Source organism: Ahaetulla prasina, chromosome 2 (genome assembly GCF_028640845.1).
Source record: "Ahaetulla prasina isolate Xishuangbanna chromosome 2, ASM2864084v1, whole genome shotgun sequence".
NCBI classification, from domain to species: domain Eukaryota; kingdom Metazoa; phylum Chordata; class Lepidosauria; order Squamata; family Colubridae; genus Ahaetulla; species Ahaetulla prasina.
In genome coordinates, this window is record NC_080540.1 from 188,781,234 (window position 1) to 188,799,288 (window position 18,055).

An 18,055-nucleotide genomic window follows, 5' to 3' on the forward strand; every position below is an offset into this window, starting at 1 on the left:
AATCTGTTGAGAGCCGTGGGAGATGGCTAGGAGCCTGGGCGTGGCTTAGTTTAACTGGTCTGTATATAAGAGTAGCTTCTGTGATTCTGTGACTTCTAGATTCTAGCGTCTTCTCCTTGTACTTGCTACCACATTGCAAGAGCTGCATGAGTATTGTATACATGCAACATGTTTTATATTATTGTACGGTATATAAACAAGTTTCTTCTATAAATGAATCTTGCTGAATTATTTACTTGTGTCCTGGTTGGATCGCTGCAAACTCTGACACGAATGTAGGGAGACTGGGCGCTCTGGTGAGTGTAAGTGAACAAAGGAGAGAATAAAACGTGGTGCATGAGTGAAAAAAGTTGGTGGCGAGACTTTCTTAATGACTTGCTGTCTTCCCCATTGACTTTGTCTCTCAAGATGCCAGCCATCTCATCTTGTCTCTGAAGCTGCCATATAGTGCCATTGTAACATGAATGAATGGTGGTAAATCTAGTATTATTCTTGCATTATCTGTAATGCAAGTAGTAGAATTTAAGAGAGTCCTTTGATCAGGCAGACTGAAAGGAGCAAGCTGACAATTTACCTTCAGCATCCAGCTACCTACAAACCAGTTTCAAAACTATGGATTAGTAATAAGTAATGAGAAGGAAGCAATTCTGGGGCTCTCTTTCTTCTTTTTTTCCCTTCATATGTAAAAGGTGAGACGATTCTGATCATGGCTTGGTTTAAATAGTAGTGTCAGTTTTAGAAGACAGTTTTCCTTTTTGCTTCCTAACTGCCTTTTAGCCTGGGAAATTGGGAGGTTTTTTTTTTTGTTGGAGCAGTAGAAAGTTACTCGTAACAACATTCTGTATTCAAGGACACTTTTGCATGCATCTGCTGGAGACTGCCTGGAGATTGTATCCAGTTGAATGTGAAGAGTTGATTGGACTATGTGAGGAACCTGTGGGTGTGGGGCAGGGCTGTGAACTGTTAGCTGGGTGTGGAAAACCTGGAAGCTTTCAGATTCGGGTTTTCCCAGATGTGCCAACATGAGTTCTCTAATAAATTGGAACTTTGAGGAACCTCAGAGTTTTATTTCATTGGGGGTATTCCTTCAAACCCTAACAAGTAGCCCCTGTCAAAGGTGTAATTGCAATAGGAAGCTTTTCATTTCTTCAGAGGATGAAAAGAGGGACATAATAACAATACCAAATCTATCTTTCATGTCCAAACCATATGCTAAGCTTAACTACAAATTGTTCTTGACAGGTAGTCCTTGCTGTCCCTTTAGTAGCAATTGGGACTGGAATTTATGTTGTTAAGCAATGGAGTTGTGCAACAGGCATGTCACAGATCAGAAAGGTTGCAATGAACTCTGCAAGAGGTGCCACAAGGATTAGGAGGGTGCTCAGAGTTGCAGCACAGATTGAAAAAAGTGCATGAATGGTTTGCTAAGTGCGGAGGGCTGGTGCAGGGTGAACAGATAGTGGAGATTTATCTCAGTGACTTGTGATCTTCCCTGCCAGTTTCCCCATTGACTTTCTGAGCAAATAGTGGTCATGTGATTGCAGAATGCTTGGCAACCAATTGTAAGTGCTAAAAGGTTGTCAAACACCCAGACTGCGATCACTGTGGAGATAGTGAAACAGCCAGACTCCAAGATACAGTCATAACCACCATTTGTGCAACACCATCATAACTTGGAACAGTCACTGACCGAACGGTCGTAGGTCAAAGACTATCTGCAGTATCTTAAGCATCTTCCATAAGTTCAGAAGTTTCAAATTAATGGCAAATAATTGGTGTCAGTGTAGGCCTAGCTAAATGAACAGTAAGTTCAACTCCTGAACAGTAAGTTCAACTCCTGAATGTTATGCAATTTTTGAACTTTTTAATATTTCATAGATCTTTAACTCTACACCCCAAACACAATACAGAACTACATCAAGAAGCTATTACAGAAACTGTACTGCTTGGTGTGTATGTAAAATAGAAATGTTCCCACATGTATTATTTAAGAGAACAGATTGTTAGCCTAGAAAAATGATACTAGGACTTACCTAGTGGCATTGAGGGAAGCGAGGCGTAGCTACGCCTCCTCCCTCATTGCATCGGCAGATAACCGCCCAGCCGCCCTGTTTCGGGTGACTCGCTCCCTCCTACACCAGGGGGAGCGGGATGACCCGTTGCAGGGACGTGCTGAGGAGTTTAACGGTTATCTATACGATAAAATCGTTCAGCTTCGGGATGGTCTGGACCAAGATTGCGGTGACGCGGGTGAGACGCTCGAGGGTGGTCTTGGTGACATTGTTTGGGATGAGTTTGACCCTGTGGCTCCCGAGGACATGGACAGGTTGTTGGGTAGGTTGAATGCCACCACGTGTTTACTGGACCCGTGCCCCTCCTGGCTGGTGCTGGCCACTCAGGAGGTGACACGAGGCTGGCTCCAGGCGATTACGACCGCTTCTTTGGTGGAGGGTGTCTTCCCGGCCGCCTTGAAAGAGGCGGTGGTGAGGCCCCTCCTTAAGAAGCCTTCCCTGGACCCGGCTGTTTTAGGTAATTATCGTCCGGTCTCCAACCTTCGCTTCGCGGCGAAGGTTGTAGAGAGTATGGTGGCATATCAGTTTCCCTTGCACCTGGATGAAACTGTCTATCTAGACCCGTTCCAGTCCGGTTTCCGGCCCGGTTACAGCACGGAGACGGCTTTGGTCGCGTTGGTGGATGATCTCTGGAGGGCCAGGGACAGGGGTTGTTCCTCTGCCCTGGTCCTATTAGACCTCTCAGCGGCTTTCGATACCATCGACCATGGTATCCTCCTGCGCCGGTTGGAGGGATTGGGAGTGGGAGGCACTGTGTATCGGTGGTTCTCCTCCTATCTCTCCGACCGGTCGCAGTCGGTGTTGACAGGGGGGCAGAGGTCGGCCCCGAGGCGCCTCACTTGTGGGGTGCCGCAGGGGTCGATCCTCTCGCCTTCTGTTCTTTATCTACATGAAGCCGCTGGGTGAGATCATCAGTGGTTTCGGTGTGAAGTACCAGCTGTATGTGGATGACACCCAGCTGTACTTTTCACACCGGACCACCCCAACGGTTATCAAGTGCTGTCCCGGTGTCTGGAGGCCGTCCGGGCGTGGATGGGGAGAAACAGGCACAAGCTCAATCACTCCAAGACAGAGTGGCGGTGGATGCCGGCATCCCGGTACAGTCAGCTAACTCCGCGGCTGACCATCGGTGGCGAGTCATTGGCCCCGATGGAGAGGGTCCGCAACTTAGGCGCCCTCCTGGATGAGCGGCTGTCTCTAGAAGATCATTTGACGGCCGTCTCCAGGAGAGCGTTTTACCAGGTTTGCCTGGTACGCCAGTTGCGCCCCTTTCTGGACCGGGATGCCCTATGCACGGTCACTCACGCACTCGTGACGTCTCGCCTGGATTACTGCAATGCTCTCTACATGGGGCTCCCCTTGAAGGGCATCCGGAGGCTGCAGTTAGTCCAGAATGCGGCTGCGCGGGTGATAGATGGAGCCCCTCGTGGCTCCCGCATAACACCCATCCTGCGCAGACTGCACTGGCTACCTGTGGCCTTCCGGGTGCGCTTCAAGGTTTTGGTGACCACCTTTAAAGCGCTCCATGGCATTGGGCCGGGTTATTTACGGGACCGCCTACTGCTACCGAATACCTCTCACCGACCCGTGCACTCTCATAGAGAGGGTCTCCTCAGGGTGCCGTCAGCGCGGCAATGTCGTCTGGCGACGCCCAGGGGAAGGGCCTTCTCTGTGGGGGCTCCCACCCTCTGGAACGAACTACCCCCCGGACTTTGTCAGCTTTCGGACCTTCCGCCGCGGGCTTAAAACATACTTATTTAATTGTGCAGGACTGAGCTAAAATTTAAATTTATGGGTTTTAAATTGGGTTTTATTTTTATATTTTTTAATTCTTAATTACTGGGCTTATAGAATAAGTTTTTTAATTGCTTTTATATTGTATTTATGTGTTTTTAAGTGCCTGTAAACCGCCCTGAGTCCTTCGGGAGATAGGGCGGTATATAAATATGATCAAATAAATAAATAAATAAATAAATAAAATTAGTGCTACAGTGAAAAGGCTCTGTCTCCTATACAGTGCATGACTCATTCAATTTGAGCTTGTTTTTCATGTTCTCCATTTTACTCTGCTTGCACTCTGTCTCTATTATGTAATTCAGTTAGTAAAATAGTACTTACCGCATTAAAAATGGCACTAAAAAAAGTTGTCCAAAAGCCTACAATGAAAAAAAAAAAGAATTTTTATTTTTCTGTTCTATATTGAGTCTTCTTTCAACAAAGACTGAACGTAATTGGGCATTAAAGGGCCAATACAAAACATATACAGATAGCATCTTTCTCTAGACTGAATTTAAGGCTTACCCATTCTGCTTTCACCAAAGCCAGACTGCACAATATTGATCTGGTACAGTGAATCAGTTATAGGAAAAATCATTTCCCCCATTCTCAAAAGAAAGTGGCTTCAAACCTGTTACACCACACACAGCTAGGAAACAGTACAGTAATTGTTGTATGCTGCACTGAGACTTTTTCCATGAGGCAGCCACATAAATTTGATCAATAAATAAAATAAACTTTTATTTTACTAAAAATGGGGCTTGTACTGGATACATAATATCTGAGGGAATTATTTCATAGAGTTTAAATCATGCCTGTTTCTTCCTCAGCCAGTGGAGAGAAATCTGGCATTATTCCTAACTGGAATCTAATGTGTTGCATAGAGGATGTTACAAAAATGATGGACTCCATCTGAACTCAATAGTATGACACAGAAGCAACAACCCAAGCAAAATGAAGTGTATAAAACAACAAAAGGCATCCAAAAAATTCAGCTTTGGCTATATAAAAATCACAGATTCCAGAATAGGCAGAAAGTTGGCCAGTAGCTGAACATCCCATCCCATCAAACAGTACCTAGGTCCCAACAACAATGAATGAGGATACAGCTGAAGTACTGTAGAGTACAGTAAAGAGTACTGAATCATTATAAAAAGAAAGGGTCGGACAAGGACTTGGTTGGAAGACATTCCATATACCCATGGGTCACAATCCATCTTCTTCTCTCCCCTCATGTTTCTTGATGGAACTTGGTAAGTTTTTGATTAAACAAAATGGATAACTTAAGACTTATTTGTTGTGTATCACTACCCAAGATCCCAAAAGTATGAGGACAAAAATGAAACAGAAGCTTCCTTTCCTTTAAAAACTCAGTTATAAACCTTGAAATGTTTATAATGTTTAGATAAAAATCAATCAAGTAACCAATCAAGTAACCTTTTTGGTCAGAAAGACTGTTTTCATAACTCAACTTTTATGACCTAACAGAGCAAAAATATTTCAAAAGATGAAAGAAAATTGTTCACTAGTCATCAACCAACATGATATGACACAGTATCATTAATGTGCAATGACTTGATTATAGACTCACCTAGGTTGCAAAGAGGGATGCAGCCAGAGGTGAAAGATGTTGGTTTGACAAAGACCTACACAATGTCATTATGATAAACATTAAATAATAGGAGGATCAGGATACACAACTTGACTCTTCACTCTGCTTAACTCTTTTGGAGGTTGGAAAGTTGTTATTAATTATCTGCCATTTGTTCATCTAACCTGCATTGTTGTATTCTCATGAAGCATCATAATTAATCACAGAGAATGCCATAGCCTGTCACAAAGAATTGCATCAAATATGCTATGTCAATTTTGATGGCATATATACCCATCATATTTTTGGAGGGCTGACCTTTCCAAATATAACTGCCTTTTCCAATGAGCTTGCTTGCATAATAACATGGCTGAAATAAGTAATGTGCCATTGTGATTTTGCCTTCCAGCTTGGTTTTATATACTCCAGTACTTGCCTGTTTGTCACCTTTACTGTCCAAGGAAAACATTCCAGGGCTGCGTTGCTGAAAAGTTCCTGGGACAGCAAAGGGGCCCTCCTCACATTTTATTGCTCATATTCAAAATGACCTTCAGATAAAATGCCCATTTATATCTGCTCTTTTTGTCTTGAAGACAAAATTTATAAAAATGCACAAGCTTTCCTGAGATTCATCAGATACTCAGGAAAGCTTAGGCGTTTTCATAAAATGGGTTAACTGGAAGTTAACTACACTCCTTCCGATTTTCTGCCACCACAAGTCTCCTATGTCTACAGCAAAAAGTACCAGCTTGTGTAAGCACACTCCGTTGTGGTCGTCAGCCATTCAGTCATGTCCAACCCTCAGCCACTAAACGACTCAGCACTCTCTATGCCCCTCTCATGCAGATAATCCATGCTACCAGAAATAGCGTGGATGATGCGAATGTCGTCCCTAAAACGTGCAATTGTCTTAACGACCTCACTCACCGCGTCCACGGGAGGACTGAAAGATTTTTCGAAGCGGCCCGACCGCCGGCGGTGAAAAGCTGTGCCAGCCGCACCAGTAACACGCCGCAAGAAACCTAAATAAACCAAAACGAAAAGCGCGGCTCCCCAGGCGACCGTCGATAGTTGCCAGCCTTCGTCCTTCATGGCTCAGGAGGCCGGTGCCGCACAGAAAAGGAGAAGATCAACAGAAAGCCGAAGATTACAAAATGCTACCTAGGTCTCGCAGATTTTTACTGGGTTGGAGGCGGGGCTTGATGAAAGCAGCTATTTTTTTGCCGTTCGTTTAGAGAATCGGAATTTGACGCCTCAGCTTGGTATTTTTCCGTACTTCCATCGGGTAACACGCCCGAATAGAAGTATAACTGCCTGCCCAACGCCTCGCTTTCAGTTAACCGCGTGTTTGCGCCAATGGGGGAGATCTCCACCGACACCACTCTGAAGCTACAAAGGAGAAGCGATTTGTGTTAACAGAGACCCTGAGAGATTTTAAAAGATGCACACAATAGAAGTTATATTTTTGGGTTCTTTTTGCGGCCTTTTTACTTTCATTTAGACAATCGTTTGTTAGCACACCAAATTACCCACGGATTCTCCAATTAACTCTATTCCTGGTTCGCCGACATACAGCGGCGAACCAGAATAGCGGCAAGAATTGGATTGTCATAAATTACCTTTTATGGTTTAATGATAGCAGAGCAGCTTGATTTTCTAGGCAATTGTTTTCTGCAGGCACATTTCTGCCTGAGGGGACAAAACGTAAGTCATAGGCAATATTAACCGAGTCCCGCACAATTCCGCTCTGTTCCTGCAGCGGGACGTTGCAATTATAGAAGTCCGTGAATGTAAAAGGTACCATCTTTAACTGGGCTGGGAGGAACGGCCAGAGCAAAGAAGCTAGTCTACTCTAGCATAATTGGGGACATGACAAGTGGATCTTACTTTTAATACGAGACATTCATTCTGTCCTGTTACACTGGTCTCTTCAAGCTCTTCAGGTAAATCCCCACCTCGTTTCACTTGCTCACTTATCGATGACCGATAAATGCCAAACACTTCACTCGAATTTGGGGTGAGGCGGGGGAGGTGTGTCACAAAATAAATCCATACGGCCTGGATTCACTCGACAAAAGAAGCTAAAATGAGGTTGGAGAGCCGATTATTTTTGCTAAAAACTTACAGCAACTTGGGGCGGGAATCGATCCTCTTACCTTTGGGTACGAAATCTGCTAAAGGATGCGTTATTGCTCTTGGAGGGAAAACCCACAATCTTAATTATACTATATTGTTCTAGATAGGATTAATTTTAAGATTATTAATTCAATAATATTATACTGTATATAGATAGGCATACAGTCTCTCGACTGAGTCCAACAAGAAAACGCAATGCAGAGTAAAAACAGCACCACAGACAAAATACCGAAAGGCCCGTGTGAGCAGCGTCATTGTTCTACAAAACGAGGCTATTTCTAGAACACGCCCAGATTCCCGCAAAAGCCAATTACGACGCAATGTTCTTTCCTAACCAGCCAATCCATATAAGCCAGCCCATTGCTTTCTTTCCGGGAACTGTTTTGGAAAGTGGAAACTGCCGAAGGGAGAGGGATCTGAGCTTGCTGCTTGGAGGCGTTTGTGATGTCTTGCTTTTTCCATACTCTTTCTAACAAATACAGATCCAGACAGGGAAGCGAAAGTATTACAGAGGAACAATTATTCCAATGGGGGTTGACGGGTAAGTTTCGTTTCGAGCCACTTTTCCTAAAGATGGAATCCACCATAGATCAACTTACTTAGACTTTATTGATAAGTTAGTTTGTATTGGGGGCAGCCAGGGAATTGAATTAATTCAACGAGAGCATGTTTTTATTTAAAACTACCAAAATGCAAAAGGTACAAAAAGCAATGGTAATTAAGTACTGTATATTAAAAAGTAGTTTCAGCCATCCCATCACGATGGGATTAATGTACAAAGTACATTGGTTCATTGCCTATTCAAAAAGCCAGGTGATGTGAAGATAACCTAAAACGAATAAGTACCTTATTAATTCAGGATTAAGTGGTTCAGATACTTTTGTAGTTTTTCAAATCAAGAATTTACATATTGCTTGTTCAGAGGAAAGAGGTATAAGATATCTTCTTTAAAATCCCTTGTCTTAAAAAAATAACAAATATATTGTTAGATTGACATTCCTATGTTTAGATTTAAAAAGTAAGTTCTCTTGAATAGTTATGCTATTCCATAAATTAGATTGTCTGTCCTGCCTTTTGATAGTATGTAAGTTGTAGCTGCTCTCATAGCAATCCCATGAATACAGGAATCAATGTAGTAGATTACATGTGATGTAAAACCACTTAAGTTACCAGCTTTAGACTTTCTAGAATTAACTCCAGGAATTTCCATTGGATAAGTTGGCTGAGAATTGTGAAAATAGTAATATTAACTTCTTAATGCTTGGTATAAATTCTTATCTTTTGGGTAATAATCAAGTGTATTAAATATGCATTAAAATGAAATATCTTCAAAAAGATAATTATGTTTACACATATCTTGAAATGCCAATTAAAACAAGACACCAGGTTTGAGAAAATTGTTGCACTGTATTTTGCTCCCCTTCTAGAATGTCAGTTAAAATAGCTATGTTGAAATAAGTTATAAGAAAATGATATCTGCTTTTGCATAATCAAAGTTTAATGTCTAATTCTTTAGATTAATTATTTCAAACAGCTGTTTATGTAAGTTAAGAGTTCCTATACAATAGTTTCCCTTTCTTATTTTTAGCTATTCATCTGTACCCTTATCAGATAGAAGGTGTAAATTGGATGATAAGGTGCTATGAAACTGGGCATGGCTGTATTCTAGGTGATGAAATGGGACTGGGGAAGACTTGTCAGGTATTATTTTGTGTTTCTATATGAAATGTGTGATTTCCTAATTGTCAAAAGAAAAATGAATGTAATTATGTGATAAATAAATCCAAAATATGTTTTAAATCTATTTCAGACTATTTGTCTGCTTGTTTTTTTGAGTGCGAAGCTTCATAGGAGACCTTTTGTGATCATTTGCCCTCTCTCTGTGTTAAATAACTGGAGAGATGAATTAAAAAGGTAAATATTTCAAGAGTTTTCACATTTCTTGAAGCACATTCTGGCAAGTTTCAATTGTAATTTGTGTGCTGCCCAGAGTCAGTTTGGAGTTGGGCAATGCCTAAATACAGAATTGGCAGCATTATTACAAACTACCATATATGTTACGATTATTGATCAGAAATCTAGTAGCATAATTTCCAACTAATTTTATTAAAATCTTTTGTGAGGTGTAACTCGTTTATCAGATGTATAGATGAAGTGTGTGAGTCTATGATGAAGTGAATATATGCTGAATTGCGCTAAGCTTTTAAACATTTCTTAGTTGGAAAAGGTGCTGCCCATACTTCCTCTGGTTTTTTTTGTTCATTTTTTTGCTTATAAGAAGGAATATAATAAAATTTGGATTGAGAAAAATGATGCAGAATGAAGTGCAACCCATTTCTTTTAAATGCAGTTATCTACAAATTTAACCATAGCATTCCATTACCTGTGTCTGTATAAGATAATTATTTTCAGAAATTTGCTACGTTAGGAAAAGAGGTAGTTTGCACACAAAATATCAAGTTTTGTCTCTGACATCACAGAATAGATAGTGTTGGAATAAGTGAACCAATGCAGTTTGTAAATTTATAATTCTGATTAGAAGAAAGATATTGATCAATAGCTCTTTTAAATATTCAAAAAAAGGTTTTCTCCAAGCCTTTCCACTGTGATATATTCAGGAGGCAAAGAAGAAAGAGCTGAACTACAACAGGATTTGAAATCAAATCATGGTTTCCACATTTTGCTGACTACTTATGAGGTATATCATTTGTTTTAATATTTTGTATAAATATGTTTTAATATTTTGACAGGGCATTTGACTATTCTTATTTAATCAGTCTCCATGTCCACCATAATGTTCATGATCAATGATTGTGCTAAAAAAAGGTTTGATTGATTGGTTGACTCTGTATCTCAAGGTCTGTGAATAGGTACTGGTAGGTTTCTTTGACCTGTTGGAAGTTTTTGTACTGGAAAGTTTTTCCTCTTCCATACAACTATTACCTATGATTTTAATTATGTAAGTTTAAATTAAAATGCAAAAGGATAACTATTGGAGGAGATACGTTTCAAAATATGAAGATCTTATAGGAGGAAGGGAACAAATTATTGGGCCATTCTGTCTTCCTTACGGCAATTCTACTTCCATAGATAAAAATTATTTCTGCAATAGTTTCTCTGAAAATTAAACTTGTCCTCAGTTGAAATTATTCTGTAGAGATTTTTTCCTGTATTCACTCATTAAAATCTGATAAATTGTTTTATTTTTATATTCATCTAATTAAAGCCAGATGTACAAGTAGATTGATGGGAAGGAAAAGCTCTATATATCCTTTTTCCAGTATAAGAGAAATAGATGTGAAAAACATCCAGATATTCAGAAAGGTAGATTATGAGTTTCTTGAAACCAGATTATAGAATATCTATAGGTTATTAAGTTTGGTTTGCTCAATTTAAACCTTTTCTTTAAAAAATCTTCAAGAATTTCAGTTGACTATGCTTTAAACTAAACTTTAAAATAATTATCTGGTTTCTAATCTAGCCAGCAGTAGTTTAGATTCACGCATTATACTGGGCAGGATATTTTAATAGTAGTGAAACATAAATGCAGAGCAAAATGGCTGGATTCACACAGATGTGTGTGTGAACCCAGGCAATAATGACTGAAATTATTCAATTAAGCAATTCATTTTTATTTTACTATATTATTAATAAACCATAATTTCTGGTTGAAATGAAATATAAAGTTAGAATTCTGATGCTTTGAAAGTCACACAACAAACTCCTGACTATAGGAGGAGGTGAATGGAAAAGGATTGCATACAACTACAAGGTTTATTTACGAACATTGTCATTCATGCCTCTTGACCATAGAATTACAGGGCTAGAAGGGACCTTGGAAGTCTTCTAATCCAACCCCCTGCCCAAGGCAGAAGAGACTTTATTGCATCCCAAATGGCTGTCCAATCTTTTCTTCAGGACCTCCAGCAATGGAGCACCCACAACTGTTCCATTGATTTAATTGTTCTTACTGTTCAGATCTTCCTTATTTATAGATTGGATCTCTAACAAACTTCCACTCATTGCTTTTTGTCCTGTCCTCAGTATTTGGAGAATAAGTCAACCCCCTCTTCTCTGTGATAGTCCCTCAAGTATCAGAGGACAGCTATCATGTCACCCCAATCATTCTCTTCATTAGGCTAGACACCTAATTCATTTAGCTGTTCCATATGATTTAGCCTCCAGACCCCTTTTGTTGCTGCTCTTTACACTCTTTCTAGGGCTTCAGGTGTTTGTTTTTTTTATCATGGTGAATAGAATGGGATGCAGCATTCCAGGTGTGGCCTCACTAGTGTAACATAGAGCAACACTAACACCTCTCATCATTTTGATGCTGACCTTCTGTTGATGGAGCCTATGCATTGTCTTTCTTTCTTTCTTTCTTTCATTCATTCAATTTTTATTGTTCATATTGCTTATATTAATAAAGCATAGTTGAGTTTCATATGCAATCATCCTTTTCTTTAAAACAAACATAAACTTACAGTATAAACAAAACTTTTCTTTCACTTGGTTACAGATGTGCCTCAAAGATGCAGCTTTTCTAAAACGGTGAGAACATAGGGTACAAATATCATGTTTTCAACACAAAAGCTATTTGGACCTTAGAGCCAGTTATTCATAAATAGTTTTTAGAATGAAGCCTGTTCTTTGTGTTTTTGCCTATTTGAATCAGTTACTGGGGAGAAGAGAAGACAGGTGGTAATTATTTGCATTAGTAAGTACACATTAATGTAACATCTTAAAAATTTAAAGAGAATTATTCAAATATGACCAAGGAGAAGGAAATCTTATATAGTAAGGTCTTTAATTCTGAGCTACTAAATAAAACCTTAGTATCTTAAACCTTAATAAATCTCAGTTCCTTTATGTGAATAAATTAAGCAAATAATAGATCTGAATGCATCATATTTCTGGTCTTTCTTTATGTTCAGTTTTAACTGGACTTGTCTTGTTGTGGATGAAGCTCAGAGACTGAAGAATCAGGATTCATTGCTTCATAAAACGCTAACTGAGGTAAAAACATTTTCTTTTGTTCAAATGTTAGAGGATTAATATTTCCTAACTGCCTTCTGGGTCATTGGGGAGATTTCAGTTTCTTGATTATCTATAAGGGTTCAACTAAGTAATAGACTATTTCTCGATTGATGTGAGGAGACATCCAATTTGAGTTTAAAATAAATTATTGGCACTTTTATTCTTCAATAAGAAAAGAAACAACATTAATATTAACTTTAAAATGTTCAACTTATCTCTGGAATAAAAACACAATTTTCTCAGAAGTCACAAGTTTTCCAACTTTACTGAAAAGGGAATGGATGCTAACCTCTAATTGCAAAATAATATCACAAAATTCCGAATCATGCCCCCACATCACTTCCCATCACCCTTTCAATTAACTTGCATGTGTGGGTATAAGTGAATCAAATTCTTCCCTTCAGCAGGGTCTAAACTATACACAGAGAGAAACTTTATTTTGATCACTGAGTAATAAAAATATATTTGATAAATGCAAAGGCAAATTAACCATAACATCAATTGGTGACCATTTGTAGATAAAGGTTGCACATAATGTAATAGAATTTTGCTACTTTTTAAATAGATTTATCCCTGATTGTCTTACAAATAATGCAAAAAATAAATGCTAAACTACAGGACATCTATTAGTATTCAACAGATTTCCGTCTCCTGCTGACTGGTACTCCAATTCAGAACAATCTTCAAGAGTTATATTCCATGCTTGCTTTTATTGAACCAGTTATATTTCCCAAGGAACTGGCGGATGAATTTGTTTGCTACTACCATGACATTGAAAAAGACACAGAAACAGGCAAGTAGAAAGTTGAGATTCATTGCAGAATGTGAACAGTTGGGATTCACGGTTTGTTTGTTTAAGCTACTCTTATTAAAGGAATGTGTATAGCCTGCGCTTGAACCAAAAACACTCCAATTTTTAATTAAGAATTCAGTGTCCTATAATATCATGGACCTCATCTTTTTGCTGTTTCTTTTTTCATTAATGTTACAAGAGATGTATATATGCTTAGGGTGTTTTTTTTAACTTTTTAACTTATGCAGCTATATATAACTATACAATTTCTGCCCTGGGGAAATGCAAAGTCTCTTAGGCAATCTTATTTTTAAGTACAGATAATCCTCATTTAATGACAGTAATTGGTACTGAATACTTTGTTGCTAAGTGATATGGTCCTAAAGCAAAAAATTGTATGACCATGCTGACTTATCTGCAATTCTGGTTGCAGTTATTAAGCAAATTACGCAGAATACAAAGCACAATATCTTGTGATCACAATTTGTGACTTCCTGTGGATTCCTACATTGACTTTGCTTACTGGAAGCAGGCAGTGAAAGTCACAAATAGTAATCACACAACCATTACACATTGCAGCTGTTGTAATTTCAATCACATGACTGTGGGGACATGGTGACCACTGCAATTTTGAGGACTGGCTGTAAGCTTCCTTGTTCAGTACTGTCATAATTTAGTATGGTCCCAAGAACCACTTATATAATTTTAAGATTTTTCTAAAAGGTACTGAATTTGGTGCATATGTGAGGAAGAGAGTTCAGTCTCCAGTAAGGTTATGGATATCATTGCATGCATAATTAGTGTCTGGAATTTAAATGACACATTGAATATGTTTTAATATGACACTTGTGTATTTGAAGTAACAACATGCATAGTACCCCATACAACAGCTTTCCTCAGTCTTATGTCATACTGCTGAATCATGGACTTCTTAAATTGACCAGTTGAAATTAGGGAGATTTATACTTGTTAATTTTGGTAACTCTAGCCCTATTAATTTTAGTGGATTTATCCTTAAATGAGACTGCTATAGTTTTCAATCACCCCAATTATAGTGATGAGTTATATATTTGCTATATGAAGCTCTTTTTTAAAGTATCAAATTACATAATCTCATTTGTTAAAGTCAGTAACCATTAAATAAATAAACTAAAATCCAAAATAGTCAGTTACCTGTAATTACCTGTAATCATGTAATCAAACACAAGACATGTAGCCAAACTAGCTAAAACTTGCCTTAACCTAATGATATTGGCATTATATAGAACACATTATTGTAATACTGGTGCCCTGATTTGTTAATCTAATTATGTGATATGACAGTCTTGTATACTGTATATCTATTTCATTTACTGTCAATCTTTCTCATCTCTTCAGTCAATTGAATAGACTGATTGTGGATGATTGATGGCTTATTTGAAATGGCCAGGCCTTTTGCCTTCTATTTCAGGTTGAGAGTGTTTCTCACAATGTTTCTTAACTATCTCTATTAGAATTCATTAAGATGTGTATATTACATAGATTCACTTTTACTTAGCTTCTGTTACTTGAAGCTGTGGGAAGATTTACAAGTTTTCCTACAAACATACACCCAAAGCAGGGGTGAAATCTAAAAATTTTCCCTACCAGTTCTGTGGGCATGGCTTAATTGGTGGGCGTGGCTTTGTGGTCAGATGACTGGCTGGGTGTGACCAATAACAATAAATAATAAAAATAATAAAGTATACAAAACAATAAGAGGTACCAAAACCCAACTTTCACACTTTAGACCACACAACACAACACAACTGACACACACAATGTAAAAGCAGCTGCACCTCACCCAAAATGGCCCCTGCAACAAGCAGGAATCTCATACAGCCACAAAAAGCTCAAAAACCAACTTTCACACTTTACACACTCACACAACACAACACAACTCACACACACACACACACACAAAATGCCACATACAGCTTTGTGAGATTTTGTGTGTTTGTGTAGTTAAAGTGAAACACTACAGAAACACACCAAATCTCAGAAAGCTGCACAAATATTTCATTATTTTATTTTTAGATAAAAGCAGTTAAATTTAAAACTTCCTTTTAAATTTAGACGTAGCAATTTAAAGCTAATTGCTATGTCTAAAAAAAAATAAAACTCTTCAAAAAAAACCCCAATTAACTATTTTTTTAAAGCTCCCCCCCCCCCAGTTACTTATCCAATTCAAGGGACAAGGCAGGCAGATTGAGTTGCTCACCGATGAGATGGATTGCAGGCAGGCAGATTCAGTTGCTAGCTGATGCAATTGATTTCAGCAGCTGAAGCAAAGCGAGGCAGGAGCGAATCTGAAAGAAGCAGCAAGTAGGCAAGTGGGGACCGGGCGATTGGGTGGGCATGGGCAGGGGGGTCGGCAGGGATTTTTGCTACCGGTTCTCCGAACTACCCACCCCCATCGCTACCGAATCGCACGATCTGGTCCGAACCGGGAGCATTTCACCCATGACCCAAAGCATTAATCATCTAAATGGTGAAGTGATTGTAAATTAAGGGGTAGATCCGGTTAGATTTCTTTCAGTTTTAACAATCATAATTTGTCCACATTTTTCATCCTTTTACATTTAACTGGATATTTCTGTCTCTGTTTTAAGTCAAAGAACTTCACAGTCTGTTGCAGCCTTTGTTGCTCAGGAGAGTGAAAGCAGAAGTTTCAGAAGAAATTCCAAAGAAGGTAGAAGTGGTTCTCTACCATGGAATGTCAGCATTGCAGAAAAAACTTTATAAGGCTCTTCTCGTGAAAGACCTAGGTAAAAAGCAAATGAATAGATTTTGGCACTGGCAATCAAGTCAGTTAATAATTTGATTGGTAAATTGAGACAGGAAGTTTTAAGGCGGAATCATATTTTGAATAGAACCATTCAAATAATGAAAATTTAATTATCAAATCTCATTGATTTCAGTGTACAGGTGAAACTAAAAAAATTAGAATATCGTGGAAAAGTTCATTTATTTCAGTAATGCAACTTAAAAGGTGAATGATATATGAGATAAACTTATTACATGCAAAGCGAGATAGTTCAAGCCTTGATTTGTCAGAATTTTGATGATTATGGCTGACAGCTCATGAAAACCCCAAATTCACAATCTCAGAAAATTAGAATATTACATGAAATCAATAAAACAAGGATTGTACATAGAACAATATTGGACCTCTGAAAAGTATAAGCATGCATATGTACTCAGTACTTGGTTTGGGCCCCTTTTGTATCAATTACTGCATCAATACGGCGTGGCATGGATGCTATCAGCCTGTGCACTGCTGAGGTGTTATGGAAGACCAGGATGCTTCAATAGTGGCCTTCAGCTCTTCTGCATTGTACGGTCTCACGTCTCTCATCTTCCTCTTGGCAATGCCCCACAGATTCTCTATGGGTCAGGCAAGTTTGCTGGCCAATCAAGCACAACCAGGTTTTGGTACTTTTGGCAGTGTGGGCAGGTGCCAAGTCCTGCTGGAAAATGAAGTCAGCATCCCCATAAAGCTCGTCTGCGGAAGGAAGCATAAAGTGCTCCAAAATCTCCTAATAGACGGCTGTGTTGACCCTGGATTTAATGAAGCACAGTGGACCAACACCAGCAGATGACATGGCTCCCCAAATCAACACTGGACTTCAAGCATCACACTGGACTTCAAGCATCTTGCAGTGTGTGCCTCTCCATTCTTCTTCCAGACTCTGGGTCCTTGGTTTCCAAATGAGATGCAAAAGTTGCTCTCATCAGAAAAGACGACTTTGGACCACAACAGACCAGTTCTTTTTTTCTTTAGCCCAGGTAAGACGCTTCTGACAGTGTTTGTTGTTCAGGAGCGACTTGACAAGAGGAATACAACATTTGAAGCCCATGTCCAGGATCCGTCTGTGTGTGGTGGCTCTTGATGCACTAACTCCAGTCTCAGTCCACTCCTTGTGAAAGTCCCCAAGACTTTTGAATGGTCTTTTCCTGACAATCCTCTCCAGGCTGCGGTCATCCCTGCTGCTTGGGCACCTTTTTCTTCCACACTTTTCCCTTCCACATGACTTTCTATTAATGTGCTTTGATACAGCACTTTGGGAACATCCAACTTCTTTTGCAATTATCTTTTGAGGCTTTCCCTTCTTATGGAGGGTGTCAATGATGGTTTTCTGCACAACTGTCAGGTCAGTAGTCTTTCCCATGATTGTGATTCCTATTGAACCAGACTGGGAGACCATTTGAAGGCTCAGGAACCCTTTGCAGGTGTTATGGCTTAATTAGCTGATTAGATGGGACACTTTGAACCTAGAATATTGAATCTTTTCATAATATTCTAATTTTCTAAGGTTGTGAATTTGGGGTTTTCATGAGCTGTAAGCCATAATCATCAAAATTATGACAAATCAAGGCATGAACTATCTCGCTTTGTATGTAATGAGTCTATCTCATATATTAGTTTCACCTTTTAAGTTGCATTACTGAAATAAATGAACTTTTGCACGATATTTTAATTTTTTGAGTTTCACCTGTATATACTATTCATTTTTGCCCTACTGTGACACATTTGTAATTTTTCTCCATATTCAGGCTTGGTATGCTAGGAAGTAAAAAGTAAATCCCAAAAATTTGGTTTTCTTACATTTCTTATATTACTATCCCTAG

At 39.0% G+C, this 18,055-nt stretch overlaps 2 protein-coding genes across 10 annotated transcripts in view; one reads left to right on the top strand and one right to left on the bottom strand.

Annotated features, from left to right (window-relative positions):
* The window catches only part of LOC131189635 (uncharacterized), a 51,601-nt gene extending 45,059 nt beyond the window's left edge, over positions 1-6,542 (bottom strand). For all 3 annotated transcript variants that reach the window (XR_009153091.1, XM_058165853.1, XM_058165852.1), the window contains exons 1-2: positions 6,367-6,542; positions 4,191-4,228 (exon numbers count right to left, since the gene is read on the bottom strand). Coding sequence is in view for 2 of the 3 variants with exons in the window: in XM_058165853.1 (XP_058021836.1) it covers positions 4,191-4,228; positions 6,367-6,531 (203 nt within the window). In the remaining variant the exon portion in view is untranslated. The remainder of the gene's footprint in view (positions 1-4,190; positions 4,229-6,366) is intronic.
* Positions 6,543-7,251: 709 nt separating this feature from the next.
* Positions 7,252-18,055, top strand: part of CHD1L (chromodomain helicase DNA binding protein 1 like) — a 73,345-nt gene continuing 62,541 nt past the window's right edge. For 2 of the 7 annotated variants that reach the window (XR_009153089.1, XM_058165841.1), the window contains exons 1-8: positions 7,946-8,116; positions 9,164-9,276; positions 9,386-9,489; positions 10,159-10,273; positions 12,095-12,126; positions 12,510-12,591; positions 13,243-13,405; positions 16,036-16,191. Coding sequence is in view for 6 of the 7 variants with exons in the window: in XM_058165841.1 (XP_058021824.1) it covers positions 8,020-8,116; positions 9,164-9,276; positions 9,386-9,489; positions 10,159-10,273; positions 12,095-12,126; positions 12,510-12,591; positions 13,243-13,405; positions 16,036-16,191 (862 nt within the window). In the remaining variant the exon portion in view is untranslated. Of the gene's footprint in view, positions 7,383-7,945; positions 8,117-9,163; positions 9,277-9,385; positions 9,490-10,158; positions 10,274-12,094; positions 12,127-12,509; positions 12,592-13,242; positions 13,406-16,035; positions 16,192-18,055 lie in introns of those variants that run through there. The other 5 variants (XM_058165840.1, XM_058165839.1, XM_058165842.1 and 2 more) reach the window with 5 other exon arrangements.